This window comes from Coturnix japonica, chromosome 1 (assembly GCF_001577835.2).
Source record: "Coturnix japonica isolate 7356 chromosome 1, Coturnix japonica 2.1, whole genome shotgun sequence".
Lineage (NCBI taxonomy): Eukaryota > Metazoa > Chordata > Aves > Galliformes > Phasianidae > Coturnix > Coturnix japonica.
In genome coordinates this window covers 44309782-44336590 of record NC_029516.1, presented here as the reverse complement: position 1 = coordinate 44336590, position 26809 = coordinate 44309782, and the positions used below count along the sequence as shown (strand labels likewise).

At 43.0% G+C, this 26809-nt stretch overlaps 1 protein-coding gene across 4 annotated transcripts in view; it reads left to right on the top strand.

Moving 5' to 3' along the window:
* GRIN2B (glutamate ionotropic receptor NMDA type subunit 2B) overlaps positions 1-26809 on the top strand; it is a 211905-nt gene that overhangs the window by 26814 nt on the left and 158282 nt on the right. For all 4 annotated transcript variants that reach the window (XM_032444362.1, XM_032444365.1, XM_032444367.1 and 1 more), the window contains one exon: positions 9477-9905. In XM_032444362.1, coding sequence (XP_032300253.1) covers positions 9495-9905 — 411 coding nt within the window. In that variant the 5' untranslated portion in view covers positions 9477-9494. The remainder of the gene's footprint in view (positions 1-9476; positions 9906-26809) is intronic.

Here is a 26809-nt window from a genome sequence, read left to right as displayed (position 1 = left end):
TGATGAGGAGAATAAGGCAAAGAGTGAAGAAGAAAACAGTGGTGTTTACACTTTCAAAAAATGCTTAATGATTTTTGGATGATGGTGTAAAGGTTTAGAACAAGGCTGCACTGCTTGTGGTTCATCCTCTCCATGCTTTTAAGATGTAAAAGCAGTTGCCTAACAGTGTGAATGCAAATAAGCTGAGAGGTGCCATTGGCGGATCAAAAAATGTGACAGTGCTTGAAGTGAGCTTGAATGACTGTGGGAGCCATGGAGGACAAAAGATGGAGTAGAGGTAAGTGCTGAATGCAGAAAGCTGAGTAGGATGGTAGGTTGGGACATATATTGTAGACTGAAGAAAGTTTGTGGGGATATTGAACTTATCAATTTTCTATTGCATTGAGCCCTTTTATACTGTTTCAAAAGTATGAACTGATTGTAAAGCTTAAGTAACCCATAGCTATATTCTTCCCATGGGATTAGTTTTTCTTTATTGATAGTATATTCTTTACTGTGATTGTTATTTAGTTTTGGTGGTTAGTGACTAGCTGTTGTCCAGATGTGGCTTTGACTGTACGTTTCTATCGCTACAACTCCATAGGTATGAGGTACTGCTGAGAAGAGGGAGAGGTCAGCTGATGCTGGGTTGGGTCTCTCCAGCTGGGAGAGCTTTCTGGATGCTACTGACTAAAGCTCTTGGTGAGACAAATTGGCCCTGACCTGTCATAGAATTGCAGGCAATACATGGTCTGGTGCACAGCACTAACGTAGTGTAAAAACGTATCCAGCAGCTTGATGGCTGGTGCCTTACAGGTCTTTGAACTGAGGGAGAGAAATACTAGGAAAGGGGAGAGTAAAAGAGGGTAGGAACGACAGAAGAAAGGGAAAAGAAAAATGAAGCTACAAAAAAAATTCCTAATTTGCGGTCATCAATTCCTCCTACATCCTGACTTTAGTATTTACTGTAAGAATCAATTTTTTCTAAGGGGATGAGTGATTTTTATGATATTGCTGGGGTGAGAGTATACAACTCCAAGCATCTTGAATGACACTTTTTAATGTTGCATAGTAGGTTTCCCTGTTACTTCTCCTAGATAGATTTTATTTTGTTTTCCTTAAAATAGCAATAATAAGAACAGAAAACTAATTTGCTGAAGATCGTAGCTAGGCAAGGAAAGACATGAATTTCATAGAAGCATAGAATGGTTTGGATTGGAAGAGATATTAGAGATTATCCAGTTCCAACCCTCTGCCATGGACAGGACCACCACCCAGGTGGCAGCTCAGACTGCCCAGGGCCCCATTGAACCTGGCCTTGAATGCCTCCAATGAGGGGCCACCCACAGCTTCTCTGGGCAGCTGTGCCAGTGCCTCATGCTCTCCGGGTAAAGAATTTCTAACATCTAAATTAAATCTCCCCTCATTTAGTTTAAGGTCATTCCCCATTGCCTTATCACTATATACCCATATAAAAAGTTGGTCTCCTCCTGTTTATGAGCTCCCTCCAAGTACTGGAAGTCCATAATGAGGTCTCACTAGAGCCCTTTCCAAGCTAAACAAGCTTAACTCCCTCAGCATTTATTCATAAGAAGGTACTCTAGCCCTCTGATCATCTTTGTGGCCATCCTCTGGACCTATTTCAGCAGCTCCATGGATGCAGTACTCCAGATGGAACCTCACAAGTGCAGAGTAGAGGAGACAATCACTTTCCTTGCCCTACTGGTAACCCCTCTTTTGGTGCAGCCTAGGATGCAGTTGGACTTCCAAGCTGCAAGAGCGCTCTGCTGGCTCGTGTCCAGCTTATCATCCACCAGAACCCCCATATCCTTCTCCACAGGGCTGTTTTGCCACAGGATGGGCAATTATAAGGAAGGAAACTTCAGAACAGAGTTGTCTGGGTGTAGTCATTCATTCTGACCAGAGACAGCTCTGAGCTCTTTCTGACTCAGATTGCTGTAGTCTGTCTTTTCACTTGTGCTAAAACCACCTCTTGGTCCCTCTTACCTCTTGATTAATTCCCCAGCTCTTTTAATGAACAATGTTGGCCTTCTTATGGGGTGACATGGTGACAAACCTTACCTCCCAAAACACTGTGTATCAGTGGCCCTATCAAGAGGCCTTGAAGCTTCTGAGGGATACTGGCAGTTTGCAGGATGCGGCCCATCAATGTCTGTAGTGCTACAATGTTGACCTTGATGGCTTATCGGCTTCTTTGTCCCACTCTCACTCAAATCTTGGTGTTCTGGACACTGAGCCTTCTTATCTGCTGTTTTTTGGGTTTGTTTTTTGTTTGTTTGTTTGTAAGTCCTTTATGATAGCCTGGTCAGGTCTCATGAGCTCTGGCACTGTGCTCAGGGCTTTTTAAGATTTGCTGAGAGGTGCCACAAGCAGCAGAGGCAGTACAGTTTCCTCACTTGCTTTTGCTGTGTGGTCTTCAAGGCTGAAACATGTACCCATGAATTTCTTTCTGAGGGGACGGGCTTGCTTGTTTTAAAGATTTACTCAGTGTTGCACATTATATCTGAGGAGACTGGCAGCAAACTGGAGGGGTATATCCAAAATGCAGATGCAATTAAAGGCTGTCACCGTCTGGTTCAAAAGCTTTTCTTGGGGTTCTCAGTGTTGCGGAAGGAATCAGTTTGCCTAAAGAAAGAAGGTCATACTCTTTCAACTCGTTGTGTGTTGGAAGAAACCTTTGTTGTGTGGCTTTTACAGTGTTTACATGTGGCACCCAAAGAACCGGCGTTGTGTTTGGCAGCTGCCTGCCTGGTTTCTGCTTTCTCTTCAAAGAATTGAATAGGTACTGAGTGCAGTGTATGAGCGTATATGGAACGGGAAAGTCCTTCCATCCTTGGAAGTAAAAAATAATACTTTTTTAAATTTTTTTTTTTTCCAATTTTTAAAAAATTCAGTGTCATAAACTGCCAATGCACATAAAATGCAGAGTTGATCAAGGTTGAGTAGCAAGCTTCAAATTAATACAGCAAATAATCAGAAGTGTGGTGGATGTGCTTTTCCAAATCATCTAACCAAAGTTAAAGGTGTTTTTCATGGATACTTATGGGTTGGGGGTACTTAAATCCCAGGTTTCAGAAATCTCAGTCTTTAATATAATTAGGTTATTAATGAGCTGCTGAATTCTGCTTGAAAGTAAAAAGTGGAAGATGAGAATTAAAGAAGGAAGGGAGGGAATGTAGCATGGATTACCACATTGTTCCAGTTCGATTTATCTGGTAAAAATGGTGTTGTTCTGGATACAGCATTCTGCTGCTTGTTCAAACCTGGCTTCCCTTAGCCCTGCTCTCTAGGAAGCAAAGCTACTTTCAGCCATGCTGGAATACTTTTGGAGGGGCAGCATGCGTGAAGATGCTTTCCATGCTTTGAATGATTTGCTCTGTGCCTGACACAGAGTAGGGGAGAGTAGGGGATGTTCAAAAGTGGGATACGATGCGTGGTGAAAAGACCTTGAAAGCTTTGAAAAGCTTGTTTGAAATGGAGTGTGTGCAGAGTGACAGCTGCGGTAGCTGCCCCTTACAGGCGGTGGGATCTCGTCCCTTTTCAACTTGTCCAAACAGGGTGCTAGGGGTGATATATTGACCCGGGAACAGTGGCTCCGGCCTGGCTCCATAGCCAGGCTCACAGAGAGCAATGGCTGTGCCAAGCCTCCATGCCCTGGCATTTAGAAGTTGGCACTGCATAATGCCAGACTGACCTGCTGTCTCGCTTAATGGCTTTTGTATGTCATACTGACTCTCACTGCTCTGCACGTGTGTGCCAGCCTGGGGAAGCAGGTCAGGCTCACTCCTGCTCTCCCTGCCCTGATGCTTCCTTTCTCCTCCTTTCCTCATCCTGCTGAGGGCCCAAGGGGGCTCAGTTTAGGAGTAGGGATGAACAGAGCTGAAATTCTGCTGCCGCAGAGAAAAGTCCTGAGGGGTGATCAGATAACCTTCTTACAAGCATTTTCAGGGTGGAAATGGTGAGTTGAGAGGGAGAAATTGTTTAGGCTGAATGAAGGAGATATTATTGAAGTAACAGGATAGCTGAGCAAAGGGAAAATTTAAGCTGAGTTTAGAGAAATGTTTCTAAATGTGAGCCTTGAAGGCATCTCCTAGCAGTGGTAATCCTATTGTTTGAATTGTTTGAGGGCAGGTAGTGTGATAAAGCAGATGCTATGGAGATCGTGAAATGACTGGGAGAAGGGCAAGACTGTTAAGCAGAGAACTTCTGTTTGTAATTTCTATGAATCATTTGGTACTGGACTCAACAGAAGCTTGGAGGCTGTGGCTATAGCAGCTGTCCCCATGGTATGTAAAATACGTGGGTGGAAGTAAGTGGGAAGGATGCTGGGAACTTACCTTTGGGTAAGTTTACAGTAATGAGACACAGTTCTTCATCTATTGGGAATGATTTGGGTTTAATAGATGATCAAAGTATTCTTTATACCTCCTTAACTGTAGAGAGAGAACTGCTCCTTTGTGTGGAACAGAAAAAAAAAAGGGAAAGTGCTTTTTTGGACCTTATCATTGGATAGACCTATTGAGCAGACAGAAACAATCTAGCCTTTAGAATGGGGAGGAATAACTATGTAATGTATGAGATGAATCTGATGCTGCCCAGGCTAGTGAAGACTGTTTGCCTATATTGATAAGGGAAAACAGGTGAAAAGATAATAAATTGAGTAGAACTGAAATAACTGAACATACGCACCTATTTCCTCTCATGGAGCAAAATCTAATAGTGATGAGAGTACTCCAAGGGCTTTGAGGGCTCTGGTTTGGGATGTAAAAGGTATTCTCTAAAACAAACAGAAAGTTGATTTGAGATTTATATGGAAATGCATCTGTGGGTCAGCACCGAAATAAACAATAATACTTGCTGGAGAGGGAAGAGCTGCAAAAAGCAGCAAGGACACCTGCCCAAATGGCCTTGGAGAGATGTTCCTGCCATTGATAAAGGAAACTTCATGTATCGGAAGGAGAATAGCCAATTTTTGAAAAACACTTATAAAATGTATTAAACTTCATTAGTTGTCGTTGAAGACTACTGAAATGCACTGTAGGGAGCTCAGTCAGAGTCACCACAATGAACCCTTTTGGTACAGGTGCTGGATAGCCATCACTTTCATCACTGGGCATGGAACCTCTGATGTCTGTAGACTCTGCCATTTTCTGGCTCTGAATGTATGAATATTTTCCTGCAGTGTCATTCGTACAGTTTATCAGTACCTGAGGTGTGCAGGTGCTTCCAGGACACATCCATCGTGCCCTAGATCCATCCTCATCTCAGTCTCTGTTTACAAAGTTCCAGGAACAACAGGGCCATGAGCCAGGAGAAGATTTATGAACACTTATGTCATCTAGCTGGTGAGCAATAGTGTTGAGAACATTAGCACAAGAGTTGTTAGTGTACAAATCGGCTGTGCTGAAGCTATGGCAGGAGAATGGTTAAAGCAGTGTTAGGAGGTGAGGGGTACTTCTTCAGAGGCAGGCAATGTGCAGCATGTCCGGAGTAGAGAGGTGGTGATAACTATGGGAGTGGAATGCTGTACTAAGTTGAAACTGGGCTTACAAAAATCAGGAAGTCGAGGGAAACTTAGATGTAAACTACAGCGTGATTTTTAGAGACTTAACCCCTGGCTTTTATCAGTAACAGTTTGTGGGATTTTAATCAACCCTGCTCCTTTCTTTGTGCCTGTCTTCGGGGCTTTTGCAGCTTATGTGTATGGTAGGTGGTAGAGAAAGGCTTAAATACGCACCAGTCTTCTGCAGTAACTTCCCTACAGCACTGCTGGGGCACTGTGCTGTTCCCTGGTGGCGTGTTGGATACCAGGCATAAAACATCTTCCAGCTTCCTGGAATATCTCACAGCTGACGTGGATTTCTTCCTGCCTTCAGATAAGGCTGTAAACATGAGGGTTGATTTTTTTTTCATTCATTGTCCAGATCTTATGTTCCTACACTCTTCTGATGATGTTCAGCGTCCTGTCTTAGGAAAGTTGCCTTTAAGGCAGCTTTATGTCTGAGACTGAAGCATCACAGGACTTCCTTTTCTTTTGCTGGGGGTGGGGTTTTGGGGCCCTGCTTATACATTCCTAAAGGCCTTGCACATGGCTACCCTGTTGGCTTGGCTGCAGCAGATGGGGGATACTGGCATCAGCACACAGCAGAGCTGACCCTATCTTTTGCCTCAGTTTCTTTGTCCCACCTAAAGATTGCCTCACTTTGCTCTACGTGGTGTAGCACTTTATTTACACTTAGCCTGGTTGAATGCACAGTGACCTATTTGTGTACTTTCCCAGAAATATCTCTAAATGCTGAGCTGTATTTTTGGCTGTGCAGCTAATAATTTTCTATTAGTACTTATCTTAGATTTGATCCACATAAAATGCACTGTCAAAGAAGGTTCTCATGATATTTTTAAGCAGTCTAACCTTTTGGTCCTGGCCAAATTCCAACTGAATAATTGCTGTCTGACTACCTACATTCCTCCTGCATTTTCAATTGGAGAAGTTAGGTCTCCCTCCCTGTTTTAACAGTGATTGTGTAATATTGTTCTGCAGCATTAAGTAGATGCTGTATTCCTCTACAACAGTGGATATGCTTTATTGGTAAATAAAATAAGATTATAGAGCTATAATCATTTTACAGGCATGTTTATGCCTAAATATAGATATGTCTGTAAAAGCACTTTGTCTAGTATCCCTGTCATGCATTCTATACCAGAGAGAAAGGGAGAATATAATAGTGTGAAATAATGTCTTTCAAAATAATAATAATAATAAAAATTAAAAAAAAAAAAAAAAGAGAGAGCAAGAGACATTATTGGCTAGAACTGAGTTTGAGATTTACTGAATTGTTTTGGAGATTCAGAAGCACAGAAAAGAGCTTTCCTGTCACCCACCCTACCAGGGTACCCAACCTGATATTGCCTCAGGTGGATGATCCACGTGCAAGGAACCAGTGTCTGTGTTCCTGAAACACGCTAACAGAGAAGTTATATCTGAGCAAGAGATGGAGGGAGATTTGTCTTCCATGGTTGGATAGGCACAAGTTACTTAAGTATTGCTTTTCCTGAGTCAGGATAGGGCTAATGGCTGAGGATCCACAGTGGAGGGAAATGCAAGTTGGCTGTGGTAGCACTGTGACATCTTCACATTAGTTTTTTCCTAGCCCTGGCAACTTTCTGTGTCACTGGACAAAGACACAGCCTCTAGCGCTTTGCAGGGAACCCCATCATCTTGTACTGAAGAGAAGATCTGTATAGGGATACATCCCATAAGCCAAACATTCAGTAGGTTGGCACCTAAATGCTTTTCATGATCTGGGCCTTTTTCTGCTGTCTCTTGAAAGTAGATGCTATAGATTAATTGGCTTTGAAGCAGATGAAGAGAAGGGAATGGGTTTCTTGGCCAGCATTTTTCCTTATGGGAAAAATCTGTGCTTGGGTGTGAAAGCAGGCAGCTGTCACATTTGCCTGTGTAGCTCCTGCATTGCTGCTCTCCAAGTTCTGTGCTGGAAGGCCCTGTAAAGTATTACTGGTGGGAGAGGGGCTGGGAAAAACCTACAGTCTGCTCCCTGCGTATCACAGCTAGCCATTACCTAACCAAGCATAATATACTGTGTGAGACTATGCAGAGATCGCAGGAGACATATTTTAAAGAGAGCAAATATAGCATTAAAGTGAGTGAGCAAGAGAGTGAGAGACAGAGAGCTTACAGAGTGCATTAAAGTTAATAAAGCATTGCAGGAGTGGGGACTGCATTTCACTGTGAAGGAATCTAATTTAGTGACTCGTAATTGGAGGATAACAGTCCTGCTGGAATGAAGTTAGCTGTTCATTTTGCCAAACTCTCGAAGTCCCTTGGTTCTTGTGAGCATCTCTCAGAAAGTAGATCTGTCAGGGAGTTTAGAATCGATTGGTGCCTTGTACCCATGGTCCCTTTCAGTCTCCTAAGTGGATTTGGTTCCTCTGGTGCATATTTAATATCTATTTTATTCTCCAGTTATTTATCCAGTAATAACAATGCAGGGTACATTCTCATTGTCATGCTAAGCAGAGAGAGAGAGCAGGTACTGAGTAAGTGTTCTCCTGGTCAAGGCATGATGGAGTCACATGAACCCTTTTCTTGGGGCTGACTGACATCACACAGGCTGTTGGTATTGTCCCTGCTACTGCAGCCTTCTGTTCATTTGATAGAGAAATGTATGGCTGTGAAGGGCATGGAAAAGTCTGATCTCTGGATTCCCCAAGGCTTAGAGGGTCAATGGTGTAGTACTGGTATACTTATTCTAAGTGAGCTTGGGACAGCAAAGTGGCCCGGGATAGGCAGGCTGAGCAGTACTGCTCCCCAGAGGGGTGATGGGTGATGGGAGTTTTGGTAATATTTGCTCCTTGCAAGTGCTGCGAGGATTACTTTGTTAGTGTTTGTAAAGCTCCTTTGAAATGAAATGTGCTGTGAAAATGTGAGGTACTATTAAATCAAGAGTGAATAAAGAGCTAGGAACAATTTTGTTCAGGCAGGAGCTGAAGAGATGACTTCTCTGGGCTTTCCTGTTTCTTCTGTTACGATTATAAAAGGAAGTGGATATGTTCAAGGAAAAGATCACTATAACTTCCTTAGCTGTGGTACTGGAGGATAAGCTCTTTGAGTCCTTCTGCTTCTTGGAAAAAAGTGTAGTCATGGGAGTTTTAGAGAGAATATCCTCTCCATACCTCACTGATTCATTTTTAGCTAAGACCATTAGGAAATCTTGAATTCCTGTCTTTTTAAAAACAAATGTACCTTGTGTAGGTGAAAGACATGAGACTGACTGACTACTGAAGATATGAGTAGTCTGTGTCCCTTGGGTAGGAGGGCTGTATGCAGTGCATATGCAGAGTAACACCCACCCACATCCATCCAATGACCTTGCCCATTTGTCTTTACTCTAGAGATGCTCTGCTGAGGCAGTAAAAGGGAGTCCTGTCTGTCTGGTCCTTTCAGCCTCTCTGCTATCCATCAGAAGGCCAAACTGATCACAAGCATTAATAATTCCTTTGTGTTGAGGGCAAGCACTTAGACATAGGCTTGACATAAGCAATTAGTTTCACGAAGACAGCTGAACAGCTGTCAGTGGACAATTCTCCTCAATTCTCAAAATTGGTTTTGACTTGGGTCTCAGCATGACGTGGGACCTGAGATAGATGACATGATCCCATCTTCTGCTGACAGCTATTCTTTGAAGTGACTCCAAACTCTGGGGTAGAGACCAGAACTTAGTATGTTGCCATGAATGCAACAGAAGGACTCCAAACTCTGGGGTAGAGACCAGAACTTAGTATGTTGCCATGAATGCAACAGAAGGACTGGGCACTGGGCAAGAAAGACTGGTGGGAGGGCAGCTGAGGAAAATTGATGGATCTGTCTTGAGTGCTGAGTGCGTGATTGACTTGTCAATTAATCACTTTCCCTTTCTCTCACTTTCCCTTTTTCCTTTTGTTCCTTTATTTCTCAGGGAGTGTAAGAGCTGAAGATGAGGTCCAGGGTGGAGTACTACTCTCCAAGGTTTTGGCTGGTGCTGGCAGTCCTTGCAACAACAGGAAGCGGGACCCACGCGCAAAAAAGCCACCCAAGCATTGGCATTGCGGTCATCCTAGTGGGGACCTCAGACGAAGTGGCCATCAAAGACGCCCACGAGAAAGATGACTTCCACCACCTCTCAGTGGTGCCCCGGGTGGAGCTGGTGGCCATGAATGAGACAGATCCCAAGAGCATCATCACCCGCATCTGTGACCTCATGTCAGATCGGAAGATTCAAGGGGTGGTATTTGCTGATGACACGGACCAGGAAGCCATTGCCCAGATCCTGGACTTCATCTCTGCCCAGACCCTCACTCCCATCCTGGGCATCCATGGAGGCTCCTCTATGATCATGGCAGATAAGGTAAATTTGAACTTGCTTCGGTTGTAGACTTGCAGATTTAAAGTTGAAACAGAGAGAACTATCTTGTTCTGTGATCCTCAGGTGGAGTCTCCTGGGGCTGAAGGGCTGGGGGGATTAGAGAGACTCAGATTCAAAGAGAGATTAAAAGAGCTAACGGTGTAGCACTGCTGAGGAGAGCCTATTAATCACGTGGAATTATCTGCAACAGAAAAAAACCAAGGAGGGAAAGAAACAGATAGAAGAGAGCTGCAAAAAGAATGAGCTCTTTTCTTCTTCTTTAAGAAGTGTAAAGACTTTTACAATTGCGATTTTTTCTTTATTGTAAGAAAAAAAGGTTTTATTTTTACCAGTGTTTTAACTTAGAAATGCCAAGAATTCTAGCTTGTGTTTTCCTTGAAAGGAGCTGTAGAACGTTGTGGCATTTTCAGGGACGTTTAATACAGCTTTTACATCTTAATTGAAAAATAATTGAATCTTTAATAAAGCTATTGTCTCTCAGAAATATTAATCAGCTCCTGAAGTTAAATAGGTACTAGCTAAAGCAAGTAACCAGTTTGAACTGGTCCAGTTAAGTCTTCTCGTTTCCACCCTGTTTCTTTGTTCCATCATGTCACTGTCATTTCATTTTTCCCTGTCTTTAGTCAGTCTTCCTGGCAGTTACTGCACAAACAGGCCTTTCAACCTCTGCTTTTGGAAGCTGCAATATGCAGAGAGCACCGGCTTTGGCCAGCTGGTATCTGTGAGCTTAGGGGGGCATCCCTGGGTTGCAGTCAGACCCAACAGAAATTTCCCTTGTGGGAGGAGCAGGGGCCCAGCAGTTCATGACTTGGAGTGCATTTGGCCAGCTAGTGTGACTGACAAAGGCTCCCAAATGTGCTGATAGGACTATTGAAGAGAAGTGGGCTGCCTTTTTCCCTGCAGACTTGGTGAGAAAGAGATGAGGGCAGCACCTTTATGGAGAAGAACCTCTTGACTGTGCTATGTGCATCATACAGAAGCAAACGGGGGCACAAGCAGACAGTCTTTTCCTTTTGCAGTCACTCTTCAAAGAATCTGAGACATTTAACTAGGCAGAATCAGGTCTAATTGAATAAAGGGGGGGAATTAAGCTGACCACTGGCAACGTTTCCTCAGAAGGAGATTTAGTGGACTGCGAAATCCAGGCATTTTCTGTTTAATTTAATTTGTAAGTAAATAACCCAGGGCAGGTTATTTTAGATGAGTAGATGGGAATAAATTAATTACGATATTTTTTTCTCATTCTTTGACCAAGTGTTCAGTTGCCAAAAGATATACATTTAATACACAGAGTTATTTTCTCAAATCAGTCTTTGAACTAAAGTAGTCAGTAAAATAATTACAGGTTTTTTGGGGGGTTTTTTGGTACTTTTTTTTTTCTCTCCATGTGTTACTGAAGTCATTCTGCCCCATTCTACTCACCATGAGACTTTTCTTTCTTTAGAAGAGCTCATAGAATCATAGAATACCCCAAGTTGGAAGGGACCCATAAGGATTGAGCCCAGCCCATAGCTCCACAAAGGACCACCCAAAAATCACACCTTATGTCTGAGAGCTTTGTCTAGATGCTACTTGAACTGTTGAGCTGGGCAACAGTGCTGTTATGAAACCCTCCTGCATTGCACAGTTAATATCAGTGTAAACCAGATCTGGAGCAACACTTGAATGCTGTGTTTCACACTTATGGTGGCATTTTATACCTTCTTCAAAGAAGCATCAGTATTTTTGATGCCAGACTTCCTATGTGCTGGGGAAAGGTCCTTGTGATTTTGCACTTGGCAGACCAAATTTTGATTTCCAAGTCCTGTAGTGTAAATCCAGCACTTTCCCATCACTTGGGGAAGGATTAGATCAGATTTACTCCACCAAAATTCAAATGGAGATTTGGCCTATTGAACTCTGCAAAGATTTTTCTTTTTACCTCTCTCTCATCTCTCCTTGGGAAGGTGACACCTCATGTGGCTGCCCTTGTATAACCCACCAGCTCAGTTCTAAAGAGCCTATTGGCAAGCAGGCAGCCCACAGAGAGCATGAAGGTGAAAGCATTATGAATGGAGATCTTGTTTTATCAAGCTCCCTTTTTGTAGTTTGGCAGGTAGGAGAAGCAGGTTACATACAAAGATCTGTTTTTTCAGGAAAGGCCAAGATTTCTTTAAACATGAATTAAAAATGCTGACCTTTAGAGCTTCTGTTTCACAGGTGCATAATGTTTAATGGGTTGTATTTGTTTGATGAATTGAATTAAAACATGGTGGAGAGTAAATACATTGATATTCTGCTAAAAATGCTGAAGTCAGACTGGTAAGTCCCTAATCTGTTTTCCAGAGAGGGCCTTGACGGAGGCATTGCTTTTACTTATACTTAACCATGTAGTTTGCAAATGAGTTGTGTGGCTGGGGTTTGCTCCTGCAAGCACACATTGCTTCTGTCAGCATCCCCCCAATGCCTGCAGCAGTCAGCTGTGATCGAACTTGCTCAGCATTTCGTGGGTTTAGACCTGCACTTACAGTTTTGTTGCATTCCCTCTGCTTTTACGATCAATAACACCAGTGCAAACCTAAAGAACAGCACAAACCACAGGCACCTTGGTGTGACAGATAAGCCCCTCTTCTCTGGAAGCTGAAGCAAAAAAAACTCCATTGAACCACCTTCCCTGGAGGAATATGAGAAATTGTTACAGCTTCACTGAGGGTTGATAACTCTGTCTGGGAGGATATTTGGGTCCATGTGCGAAAAGAGCTTTGTAATGTACTGTGAAGCTGGTGAATTGAGACACACAGAAGGGCAGGTTAAAAAAAAAAAAAAGAGAGAGAGAGAGAGAGAAAGGAAAAAGATAATTTTCAGCCTGAATTTACTTTCCTCCCCACTGTGCTCATAGACTGAGATACTGTATAGGTTGCCCTCAGTCAGTGTGCATCTGAGGGTTTACTATGTGCTAGCTGGAGGTCTAGACCTTGCTACTGTGGAGAAGGTGGTGCCACCTGAGGATAGTTCATCCCATCCACATCAGAGAGCCCTGAAATGCTTGTGGGACAGCTCTGTATCTCTCCACTGATCATGGAAGAAATCTGTACCCCCATTTCCTTCTGATGCCTCAAGTTAAATGCCATGAATCCTGCCCTATGTGTAACATAGCAGGTGGAGGCATGCTGTGGGAAAAAAAAAACAAACCAACATCTGGATTTCCTGATTGTTTTCTTTAAATTTTTGGCCTTAAATATTGCATTTGGTTAGATTTTGTGGAGAATGTTGGGTTTTCCCTGTTTAGCCTTTTTCCTCAGAACAGTAAGTATGTAGTTATTTGCGTATGTTTTTGCTGTTTCTTTCCTTGGAGTTTATGTCTCTAATCCCACCTGTTTAGCTGTTACAAAGTGTTGCATTTAATCTCTGCCTTATTTGGCATCAGAAGAAAATGACCAGATGATGTTTGCACACTGAGATCTGGGGTTAGTTCCAGGAAATTGGTACAGCACAGACGTGCTGTGCCACACTCCAGCACTGGAGAAACCACTTTGCTGAGAAAGAGACTTGTTCACCACTGGTTCAGCCCCTTTAGACTCTGATGAGATCGTCAGCAGTGACATCAAGCAGTGGGAGCTGTAGCTGTTGTTTTGTTGGTCCAATAGCCCCTGAGTTGGCTTCTTTCAGAGGAGCAGGTCCTGCAGTTGTAGAACAGGCTGGAAGAGTGATTGCACTGTTTCAGCTCTACAAACAAATGCCTGCTCCTTGTTTTGGTACCAACACCTTGAAAAAGGATTAGGATCATAGCATCATCTCACCAGGGCTCCTGATAAGAAAGGGAATTGCATGGATCACTGCTGGTCTGTGTTCAGTCTGGAGTAGATGAAATGGAGAGGAGAGAAATTTTCACAAGTGCTAAGATGTAGGGTTCCAAGTGCTTCGTCTGTTGAAACTCTGCTCCCTTCACTTTTCCTGGTGTTGCCTCAAAGACCTTTCTTCTTGTAGTTTAGTTCTTCCTGATCTTAAACATTGTCCCGAGGACTGCAAAGCACTTATGACCAGTGAGCACATCTGCTCCAATTCCAGTGTTTAAAATAATTTCTCCTTCCTCCCAAGTTTGAAAGTAGAAATTTGATTACAATATGGAAATACCGAGTTGATGAGGATGCTCTATATTAGGAGACTGATGGTGGGAGGAAACCTTCAAGGCTACAAATGCAGCTCCAGTTCAGATAAGTGTGCAAACCAGTATCTTGTATTTGCAGACCTGAGACTGGAAACCTGGGATGGGCTTTTTTCATTATGATTTTAATATTACCTACTATCGCTTCTGCCCAGAACTAGGAGGTAAAGAAATAGTTGCAGAAGAGGAAGTAATAACAGTGTATATTTGACTGACTGGTCTGTTTTATAACAGCAGACTATTTTATTTTGTTTTTTGAATTGCAGGAAAAGTGAACTTGGTAATAATGAAAGTAGGAGAGGTAAGAGCAGGAAGTGCCTTGGGTGCAGCTTTAGAATAACACAATGATGCATAGGCAGCACTGAGGAAAAATATTAGAAGAGAAGGGTGATGATGCTTTCCCACCTGAAAATTCTCCTTTCAGCCCTTGCTGTTCACACTCTAGAGCATGTTCACACAAAGTAGCCACACTGATGGAAATAAAATGGCAGGGAAAAATTATATGATAATTATGACTGTGCCCAAAATGCAATCTGCATAAAAAAACTGCATGAAACTAATCCAAAATCTAAAATCTGTATTCTTTTTTGGATAACGTAGAGCTGAATTTTCTGCTACTCCATTCAGTACCTTGCATCCTGCACTACTCTCCCTTCCTCTCCTTCCTGTTCACACCAAAGTACGATGTCTTTTAGAATCACAGAATCATTAAGGTCGGAAAATACTTCTAAGACTATCTAGTCCAACTATCAGCCTGTCCCCACCATGCCTCTGCCCTTGTCCCTCAATGCCACATCCACAGTTTTCTTAAACACCTCCAGGGATGGTAACACCACCACCACCTCCCTGGGCAGCCTGTGCCACTGCACCACTGCTCTGTTTGAGAAGATGTTTTTTCTAATAGCCAACCTGGAACTTCCCCTTCTACCTTGCAAGTCCCACAGCATAAATCCCTGTCCCATTTCTTTTTGTTTTCTGAGGTTACTAAGGCACATAATCTCCCTCCTTCATTGCCAAAGTTTGATGTGATAGCTCTGTGCTCTGGCCATGCATACTGCAGAGGGGAGCAAGTCCAGGCTTGGACAGCAGGAGAGGTGTGAATGTAGTAAAATGATGCTACGGGTTCAGGGAAGTCAAAACTAGTTGGATAAGCTGAGCACCTAGATATATGCTGAAAACCAGGACAAAGTCAAAGACACTGGGACAGTGCTGCTAAAAACAGAATATATGTAATTAAAAGGAAAGCACTTTCACTCTCAGGTTTCCAGAGGTTAAATAAGAGAGATGTATGGGGAATGAAAACCTCATTTTTTGGACTTAAATTTGATTCATTTTCAGTAGACCTGACATTGAAAATGTTTAGAGTCCTTGTGTGAAAGAAATTCAGTAAAATAAAGAGGAGGAGTTCCCTTTGAATGGTTTCTGGGGAGTGGGGGAAGGAAAAGGATTGTTTAAAGGGAAAAAAGACACATTTTGATCTGCAAATATTGAAAGAGAATGGTTCAGTGTTGTTAGATTTCTGTTCCTTTTTCCCTCCGAAGCTAAATGGTACAAAGTTGATGTAAATTCACAATATGTTTTCATTTCTCTTAAACTGCACTTGATGACAGTAATAGTTTAAATGTTTTGTAGACTTATCTCATGATTAGAAAAGATCTTATAAATAAATTCAGCAGTTCCCCTTCAAGCTTCTAAGATTTTTATTTAGGACGTGATTATTACTCTTCTTTTGCTTTCGGTACTTGTTTCCTTTTGCTGCCAAAAGAAAGCTCTGGGTAACTCGCAAATAATGAAGTAAATTTAATGTCTCCTCAAACTACATCTGCTGTAAAAGCTGGGGAGGGAGGAAAAAAAGGTAGGTCAAAGATACAGAGAATAAAAGCTGTTATTGTGTGACACTGTTGCTTTTTGTTTGAATATACACTTGTAATCACAGGCCAGGTGTATCAGTAATTTATGTTTATTTGTGCTTAATCTTTCCATACAAAATGAAATTTTTAATACAAAGGAAAACAGGTAGTGTGCCTCTGTTCAGTTTGATTAATATCCCAAACTTTCCCTAGAACAACTTACTACTGTTATTACTTTACAAATAAATTGCAGCATTAAAAATCCCTCAGATATTAGGAAACCTGGAAATGAACTGTTAAGAGCTTTAGCTTCTCCCCAGAGCCATTAAATCCGTCAGTGCTAACTCTCGTTTCCTAAACAAGAGCTGAAGTACTCTTCTTAATATTCTTTCAGTAGGAAAAAAAAAAAGGCTTTTAAGGTAAATGTATTTTCTTTTATTAAATATCATAATACAATAGCATTTTTAATTTTTAAAATTTAATTTCCTTTTTAATTTTTCAAGTTTCCCTCTACTTTCTCTTCAGTGTGCTTAGGAGGAATGCCATCTGAAGGCTTTCACTTCTTGGGAGGTAGTGTTTTTGTGACTCACAAGAAAAAAGAATGGAGTTTGATTTTTTTATTAACAAGAAAGCCCACTCATTTATATATTATGTACATATTTTATGTAAACATAGCTTTTCTTCAAATGTGCTCTACTTGATGCATTTAATATCTGCCCTGAGCCTTGGACCCCTGAAGCCTGAAGGTGCCATCTTTGCTTGAGTGGCACCAAGGCTGGGGAGAGGAAAATCTGGAGCCACTGGGACTCATGCTCTGCCAAGTGATCCTGATGCTCTTTTGGGCAGCAAGTCCTAGGACAGACCTGGGACACTGAATGTGAGGGAGCTTATAGGGGTCTGTAGATTACTTTCTTTTGCAGAAGTTGTCCCAGACAACATATGTCAAACAAACCTGAAGTCTGATTGCTGTACATCAGCCTTGTGTAACTATTTATAAGCTGTTTTATTTTGGGTAATGTAATTCCTCCTGGAGGAGTACTGTTAGCTTTCTGCTGTTATTATAGTGATCTTTTCTTTCGAGTGTCAGAAGACCTTTCCTTGCCTGGCTCTGAATGCAACCACTGCAGCCTACCTGAGGGAAGGAGAAGCGGAGCCAACTCCTTTCCTACTAACCTTTAAAGGAGCTGTTGGCATTGTCTACTTGAAATAGATGTACTGAAATATTAGTGAGGATGAGGTTTTGTTTTTCCTCACGGCTTGGCCTTTACAAGTAAAGGGGCTTTTATGGAAATGTCCTTTTCTTGCTTGTTTCCTTGCCTTGACATTTGTGATGTTTGTGTAGATTTCCAAATCTATGTGCAGTTATCTACAGAAAATCTGTGAGCTTGATGAGATCTAACCTCTTTCTTTGAAGTAATAATAAAAAAAAGTATTAAATCAATTTGTGCAATCCCCAGCTGGACAAAAAGATTAGTTTCTTCATTTAGGAGCAGGCAGTCCTTTATTACAACCCCAAGCAGTTATTTATTGCACAAAATCTGAAATAATTGCACTCAAATTTGTCCTTACTCTAAACTGGTCTCAAAATGAAATTGAAAACATTGAGTGTGAAATTGCCAAATGCAGCTGCTTCAGAACTGCGTATTATTCCCCCCAAACCATGGGATGGGGAGAAACAGAGATTTTCAGAGAATCTCTTCTCTTAACTTTTATGTGCCTTGTTAACCAAGTTTTGAGGGGCTGGATTATGAAGGAAGTTAAGAGAATTAAATATACACAAGCTGGAAAAAAAAATAGGGTGCAGAAAAGATATATTGTAATATGTGAGTCTGTTAAGGGTCTGGAGGAGTCAGATACATGAAGAAAGACTGAAATAGCTATAGATGCATGTTGTAGATTGGCTAAACAATGAGTCAGGTTGTGATTTATATATGTAGTGAACATAGATAGACTAAAATTAGAGAAGATAATGCTTAAAGTTGTTGCCAGAAGGAGCAATAGGATGAACTGAGAAAAGATATAATTTGTCTGTGTATTGAGAAGAAAGTTCAGGCATTTTTATTAGGATGTGCTCCATCTCCTTAGGGGAGAGCATGAAGTCAGTGTTACCTCAGCTGTTTTTAACCAGGAGTGAACTAAACACTGGAGATTGTGTTACATGACTGGGGTGGAGGAGAGAGAGGAAGAAAAAGAATAGGAAAACTGACAGGGCAAAAAAAGAGAAAAGGGGAAGGTGTGTGTGGTTGGGAAAAGCAATCAAAAACATATAGAAAAGACTGTTGTGGCACTTGTTCTCTCTATACTTTGGCAGTAACTTTTAGCTGTGTATCAGTGAGGTTCCTGATAATAAATGTATTTTTCAGGGGAAGAGGGAGAAGGAGAAATGAAGGAGATGGGGAATTAAAAGAAATGAAGGAGATGGGGAATTAAAAGGCAAGCAGGAAAGAAAAAAAAAAGAAAAAAAAAGGTACATATAATGTGTAGGACTGATACAAGGGGTGCATTGTGGCTAGAAGAGTCACATAGGTCTGCACCAGGGTCCTCATTTATAGCTCTATTCTAAATGAGCATTCTATGTGACTTTAAGAAAGTTGCTCAACTTCTGTCTACAGTAATTTGCCCTTTTCAAGAAGACAGTAATGATGTTTTTGTAAAGTACTTTTTGCTCTACAAAAGGTAAAGGCTACCTAATTGCTAGTGAGCAGTTAATGAGTTTTTCTAGCTGAAGTAAATACTATGCTTGATTTGAAAATCTGAACTCCAGGAGGAGAAGCTGTAACCCCCATTAGAAGTGGCTGAATAGCTGCAGCATGCAGGAGAGCTTATTGTATGCGAGGCTGATAGCACTGTCTATTGTAAGCTTGCCCAGCATTCCCCATTATAAGATCCTCTTGGGGTTTGCCTGTAACTTTGCCAGACTACCACTGCTTGAGCAAAGTTTTCATTGCCAGGTGTATGCCTCAAGCTGATTGATTTATTTCTCTATTTATTTGGAAAATAAAATAGCTCTCTTAAAAACGTGGCAGAAGATTCCTGATCTGTTTGTGTTGAAACTGTTGGCATGTTTTCCTACAAAAGTTGTATCTGAACACCACTGTCTTTAGAGCAAGAGATCAAACCTAGAGAAGGTGTCTTCCAGGGAAGGATTTTTAAACAACATGTGGTTGATTTCCACAGCAATAGGTTGCCCCAAGTTCGGCCTTGCTATAAACTATGAGAAACTGTATATACGAAGCAGTCTTTTCAGATGCTTGCTACATATCTCTTGAAGAGCTTTTGTGCTTTGAAGCTGTGCCTGGACTGGGGGCTACACAGGCCGTGCTAAGGATGGAGGTGGGTGGAACTGGCTTTCCTACAAGGTCCTGTCAGGATCTAGACAGGAGAAACACTCTGTGTAGCAGAGGGGGAGAGAGAAACATGTGAAGCCTTGCAGCTGGAGAGTAGATTAGGACCAGAAACCTGACTTAAGGAAGCTAATGTTTGAGGAAAAGGTGGTGAAGCTTGCAGTGCTTGGATGAAGCTGTGTTGGGCGTTAAGAGCTGGAGTCAGTGGTGATGAGGAGGCCCACAAGGTTTCTGTGAAGCCTTCTCTTCTCCAAGCTAAATAAGCCCAACTTCCTCAACCTTTCTGTAGAGGAGAGGTGCTCCATCTATGTGAGCATCTTCATGGTAGTCCTCTGGACCCCCTCCAACAGCTATACATCCTTCCTTTTCTGGAGGCCCCAAACCCAGATGCAGTGTCACAAGGGCAGAGTAGAGGGTGCAGTCCCCTCCCTTGCACTGCTGGCCACCACTTTACAACCCAGGATACAGTTGGCCTTCAGGGCTGCAAGGGGACACCGCTGCCTCATGTTCAGCTTTACATTCACCAAATATTTGCTTCGCTTCTCTGTGCTGAGCCAGAAGGAGTGAGAGAAGACTGCTGGGCTGCAGGGAGCATTGGCATCAGTGTTCCCTTTGGAAAAAGGGATAGGTCTTTGTAAAGACACACAAGGCTGGCTCAGCTGGGCCCCTGCGAGCCAGCACGAGACCCCCACCAGCTGCCAATGCCCTAGCTCAGACCTGCACAGCACTTTCTCCTGGCTCCAGCTCCCTTGCATTACTGCTAGCTTTCAGCAAAGTGGATCTGCGTCCTTGCTTCCCGGCTTGCTGGGAAAGTGTGGGGGTGAAGGCTGAGAAGCCTTGCAGCCACAGGACTAGACATCGTGTCCTCCAGGCTGGCAGCCTCACTGAGCCTCCAGAGCCATGCCTGCCCCTTCCCTTCCCCTCCCTTTTCCTTCCAGTTTTGTCACCCACACTTGTCTGTCACTCTCCCCGTTTCTTAATTACTGTTTGCACTGTGCTTTGAAAATGCAAACTACGGTATGAATGTTAAGTGTTTTTATTATTGTTATTATTTCTTCTTTTCTTTTTCATTTGCATCTCTCACCCTTTATTCTCTCGCTGTTATGGCTTCCAGAGAGAACGTGTGGGCCTACATTATTTATAACTGTGTGAGAGTAATTACAGGAATGATTTAATTACTCGGTTAATATCTTTCTTCACATCACCAGCTTGACAGGCTGGTGATCCTCTCACCGCAGCTGAGTATGCAGTCTGGTGGTGCCTGTACCACGTCACATACCAGTGGTTAAGGAGAGGAGAGCTTGGGGAATGCTCTGCAGTGGCCTTCCACAGAGGTGGATGCTTCCCTTGGGCCAAGGGCTGAGGCTGCTGAGCCCACTGGTCCTTACTGGGATGACCTCTGGTGCCCCCTCAGCTGGGGCAGCCTGTGGGGGTGTGGTGAGTGCTTGTCTGAGGGTTTGTCGTGCCCAGCTGACAGGGGTTCACACTTAGCAGGCTGGCTGTGTGCCTACATCTTGACTTAAAGGGGCTAGTGAAGGGCTGGTAATGGAGGAAAGCTGTCATAAATTTGTTCTTTCCATTTGTCCTAATGATGTATATAATTCTGTCCCAGATTTAACAGGGAATCCTCTAGTAATTTACTACTCATTGTGTATGTGTCTAACGCTTGCTCAAACTCAAATCCACTTGAGCTGAAATTTCAGTGTTCAGTGGGCTGCATTAACCATCTCTTTTCCATTTATCAGAGGCCAGAGATCTGGGAGGCATTTCTTGTCTTAACTTCTGTCTAAGCCTTCCAAATCATGGGTTTCACACATTCTGTATAGGACTGAGTGCAAGGTAAGATCACTATTGCCAGAAATGTTCTTCCATGCAAGTGGTTATGTGTAGTTCAGACCTATTGAAATAAATCATTTTTCCACCCGAACGGGATCGCCTCCTCCTTCTGAGATTCACCCCACAGGAAACATTGTGATTCCATCACTTCCAATTCACAAAGATTTGTCAGGAGCAGGCAAATCTTCTGTTGCTGGTGTAGTTTGGATGGCTGTTGAGAGAAGAATGTGGTATATTTCTCCAGGGGACACACTGAGCCAATGTTTACCAATACCTTGAAATTATCTACTCAAGGTAGTAAAAAAAACCATGCCTAGTAGAACTCAGAAGATACGTAAGGAAGATTATCTTCTTATGAAAGTACTGTATATAAAAAGAGGGGTCAATGGATTTTTAACAGTGGAGATAGTTGTTCAGAGAGGAGAGAATCTTGTGGGATAATGGTGCATTTTCAGATAATGGTGTCTGGAGAGAGCATATTGCAATAGTGCCTACCTCCCATGTCTTGAAGTTGCCTGGCTCCATTTGGGATCCTTCACAGCCTGGGCTCTGGGCCAGGCTCATTCTGTTCCTCAGCGCGGCAGTGCTGGGTGGGCGGTGGGGAGGTTGGGGAACAGGTGGCATTAGGGCTGGTGGAGGGGAGAGCCTTTTCCATGCAGCACTGTGTGCCAAGCTGCCAGGCACAGGACACCTGGTATCTGGATGGGCTCTGCCCACCTCCCAGGAAGCAGTGGAATTTGAAGACGTAGACTAAAATCGTTTGAGCACAAACATAAGGCAGGTTAAGGCAACCCAGATTTGAAAAATTCCATCTCCACCTTCTTAAAGTTGAGCATTTCAGGTTGTATTTCCAGATTGACATTCACTGTCCCTCATTGTTTTTTAGAATATTTGTTACAGACTTTTTTTTTTCTTTTTTTTTTTCCCCCCTTCATCTGGCACATGTAAAAATGAATGTTATGACCTGACATTGTTGGGAAGACAGAGCAAGTGTAAGGGCAGTGGAAGAAGTAGTTTTGTCAGCTCCCAAATGAATGAATCCTGTTTTTAGTTGATTCATGTCTCATGGTTAATTGATTCTTTCACTGAATTATATGCTAAGATTGTAACGTGAGGTAGCCCTTAGTAGACATCAGAGAATCCACAGAGGAGATAACTTAAGCTGTTTGAAGAGATTTCGGTGGAACTAAGCTTAGTGTTCACCCAGTGGTGAGGACTGGATGGAGTTGAAAGAACCTCATTTTTCTACCCGCCACCCTATTTCAACTAGGAAACATCCAGTTCAGGTGAGCTGTGCCTGTAGAAGCTTCGGTTTTTCAGGAGCTGGCTACTCCTACTCCCTGCTGTAATCCCATTATTCCTCCCAGGTTCTCTGTTGCTTTTTGTCCACTTTGCCTTGTGTCTTTTATGCCTAGTGTCTGGGTAGAAAAGCTGTGTATTCTGGTGTCCCAGCGACTGTGCATACAGGGGTTGCCCACTACAGACATGTTGCCTGGTCAGGATAAAGTATATTTGCTTGCTTAGTGAACCATGGTGCGAGCCTGTGAGCGGGTGAATCATACATAATGCTGTGGGGCCAGGCAAAGACTTCGGCACTGCGTGCAGTTGCAGGGTGTATTTTGTACAGGACTGTAAGAATTTAATTCTCCCCGAGTCCTCTGCCCTATTGTCAAATCAGGTGGAAATTTGCCAGCAGGTTCAAGAGTTACTGGGAAGCCTGACTCACATACACATGAATGCATGTACCAAATTTGCAAAAGCTTCATTTCCTTGCAAAAACAAGCTAAAAATGCACACAGAATGTGAGCGAAGACGTGCTGGACTGTCTGAAGAGCTGTGATTTCTGCACAAGTGACCTATGCCCAGCATGTCCCAAACACGCTTGCAGCATGCTCACCCTCACTGGCACACGCTCACAGGGTGACTCACTGTGATTCACCCAGTGCGGTCCTGCTCTGTGTTTTGCATAAGCGAGCAATGTAATGCGTGCTGTGCTGTCTCTAGGGGTTGGCTGTTTAGTTCACACTTGTGCATGGTGCACATGTATGCGCTCTGTGACTCATATTAACATGCCACGCTGACTTGGATCATAGAAGCAAATGAGACATAACCATGAACAGACACTTGCTCAGTGCCTCATGCTCCTATCAGTTAGCTTTTGAAGGAGAACATGGTGCGAGGCTTGAAGATTTTAATATTTCCATCCAAAAACAGACCTCTTGAGAAAAGAAATTAGCCTGATGACAGCAACAGTAATTGGATTATGCCGTTAGTATCCTCTGTGGGAGACGAGAACACGTGCCTTTAACTATATTTTCAATGCAGAGACTTAAAAATTGCACTTAAAACGTGAATTGCACCTTGTTTTCTTTTTGAAGTACCCAGCAGACATCTGTTTTCTGTCCCACTTTCCTTCTGCGCACCCTCTGAGCTTTTTGTACAGCCTTATCATTGTGGCAAGACTACAGCAAACCATGATGATTTGGTTTCCTAGAACAGCACTGAAGGAGAGCAGGGCATGCTCTAATCAGCAGGTGCCTCTGGTGGGCTGAGGAGGTGCCGACCTCAAGGTGAAAGTAAGGTCAAGGTATCCTTTGATCTTGAGGGGGTGACAAAACAGGAAGGTCTGAAAAGGGTAATGAGATGAAATACAGGGCATGGAGGTACAGGGTGAACTTTGGGCGCATTTCTGAGCACTGAGTTCTCCTTGGATCTGTGGGCTTATCTTCTGTAGCTGCAATCTCAAAGCTGAAATAATTTGTGATGGGACTGAGAAAGTTTTGGAATTGATGCAATCTGCTTGCAGAAGACAGAACCTCTTATGGAGGAGGACAGAGAGAGGAACTGGACAGAGGATAACCAGTCAGCTTTACATTTCTGCTAGTCTGGTAATCTGACAGGCTTCCCAAATCCGTGTGTCCTTCCTCTCTTTTGTTTTTAAAATTTCTGAGTATCTTCTGTTACACTTTTGCTTATTTGCAGTCTGATGGTGAATGTTGCTGGGCTTTGGGCATATCTAAATGTTTGATACAGCCATTACCTGACCAGAGATATGTATTCTTTTGCAAGCCAGTTGGTTCCTTAATTTAGATTTAATAAGTCACTTTGTGCTCTATTAATTAGGCCATCAAGCAAAATGTTTAATGCCAAAGTGTGCTTGCCTGCAGATGGTGGAACTGCTTCATTTAGGGAATGGCTGGAGACCTCACCAGACTGTGCCGCTCCTCATGCCCACGGCCCATTCTCCCCCAATGAGCCATAGTGCCATTAACCTTTGCTGTCTCTGGTTGTGTTCTGGTGTGAGCCCATGGGGCTCATCTTCTAACAGCTCTTCTCTCACTCTGATCTTCCTGCCCTTGCTGGAGCTCCCTTGGAAGATTTTATGCATGTGTGTGGGTTTTAAGTTTCATCTGCTTAATTGTTATAAATGGAAGCTATGGTTGGCAGCTTTCTTGCCAAAGGGAAAAGGGGCTGGCAAAAGCATGCTGTGATGCTGACCACTGGGAGGACAACTGGAGGTTGTGAGTGGTGTTCGATTCCTGCTATGCTGAGTGCTGCACTTCTATCCAACTGTGTCACTCACTTGGTCACTGTACTGGTCTGGTAGTGTGATGCTGTATGGCTTCAGAAATGCCTTTAATAATATTCAGTAATATACAGTACAAACTGTTAGGAAGTATTTTGTGCTTCTGGAGTGCCAAGAGTCAGCCAGCAGCTCCTGCCGTGTGCTGTTATAAAACACATAAATCTCTTGAATCATACATTGATGGCTTTTTTTGTTTGGTGGTGGAGAACTGAGTTTACTTAGGCAGTTTCCTTTTTTTCTGCTCCAGTCTCAACTGCAATACTGGGAAAAGGATTTTCTCAATTAGCACATTAGAGCTTCTTTGACTAGGGAGAAGTGTTTTTGTATGAGAAGAGGTAATGTAGGCAGGTGTAGCTGTGTCACTGTGTTACCAAGCCCATAAGAAGGCATGTCCTCTCCATGCTGCATGCATCTGTGCTATCAAGGAATCCTTTTGGCCAAATGTTTTGCTTCCATTTGATGAATAAAGTGGTTATGGAAACAAGCTGACGTGAATAGATTAGACACTTAAGAGGTTCCTGAGATCTTGTTGTGACAATTAATTTACTTAGGAACCTGTAGGGAATAGTCCTATGGGAACTTATCCCCTGGGACTTGTTCCTTCAGTTACAATTCAGGAACCTCCAGAGGATAAAGTCAATTTCTGGCATTCTTTCTCTGCTGCTTGCTTTGCCTTACTCTTCTTTGTAGTGGTCCACCTTGATGTGCTATCAGCCTTTGAGGGGCAGCCCCAACCAAGTCAGTGTGTCTTCTCATGGGGGCTGAGGAAAGGTGGCAGAAGTCTGTCTAGGATAAGGAAAGGATGAGGAAACCTATAGAACTCAGGTGTTTGACAAGGATCAGCAGTGGGGGTGCCCTAAGGATGAGAGCAGAAGGAGGCAAAAGTGATAGGGAGAAGAGAATTGACATGATATTTATTCATTCATAAACTAAAGCATGCAGAAAGATCTTGGAGCAATATCAGATAATTAATTAACAGCCACTGAGATGCACGCTCCTGTCTCAGCCAGCAATATGTGCATTATGCGACTGGAACAGAAGCTGGTGGCTACTGTCACCCCATGCCTTGTGGCCACTTCTTCAGTGACACGTGCTGCCATCTGCACTGTCCCCATGTGGTTTGCCATGCGTTCCCAGTTTCTGCCTTGTCCTGTGAGGTATTTGTAGGAGGTTTTAAAGAAGAGAGCAGGGCCATTTTTCCACTGTTGCTTGGGAGGCAGGATCTGGCAGCACAGCGAGGAGGTGACCTCAGAGCCAAAGCAAAGGCATGAAAAAATGTGTGTGCACATAGCAGCAGGGATAAAAATACAGCTTTAGTCTCAAAAAGGTTCACTTTGCTTGCCAGTGTGCGCCAGTGTTAAAGCTCTTTATTACCAAATACTTTCCATTCCCCTGTCACAATAGTATTATTTTTTCTTTATTCGTTTCTCTTAACGGTTGAGCCGTTTAACACCACATACAAAGTCAGATCTGGCTGCTGTGGGGCGATTCTGGGTTGCCATGGCAATGAGGCCTGTCTCTCCAAATTAGGACATTTTCCTGCTGCCTTTTCTACGTGAGGTTTTTTCTCATCTCTTTCTCTCCCTTTTCCTTGATGTCTGAAGTGTTGAGCGCTGCCTTCTCTGCTGCACGCTCCAGGAAAGGGATCAGACTTTGCCCGTCCAAATTAATTCCTCTGAAACCCGTGCCAACTTTGAGTGTGCCAGCTCTGCAAGGGGGAGCTTTGAGTTTCTTATTGGAAGTGGGGAAGGATTGTGGTGAGGAGACAGGGAGGTTAGCAGAGGAGGGTGGTGTATGGCTGTGGTGTGCTTACTGTCTTCTCCCTATGCCATTACCTCATCTCTGCACTGGTGCTGAAAGTCTCCCAAGTCGATACTTCTTCAGAATATTCTCCAGGCGTCCGAGGGGTTATTAGTCAGAACACTCTAGAGGGTAAATATTTGTATTTAGTAGCCCTGGATGGGTTTTTCTTCCACACATTTACCTATGTGCAAATTGCTGGCATTTAAGAACACATGCAAGCTTTTAGCATCCAGTAAATCAAATAACGGTAGACAAGCTGTTCCGCTGTTTAACTACTCCTGGGGTGAAGAAGTACCTTCTGTTGGAAACCTGCAATATTCTGC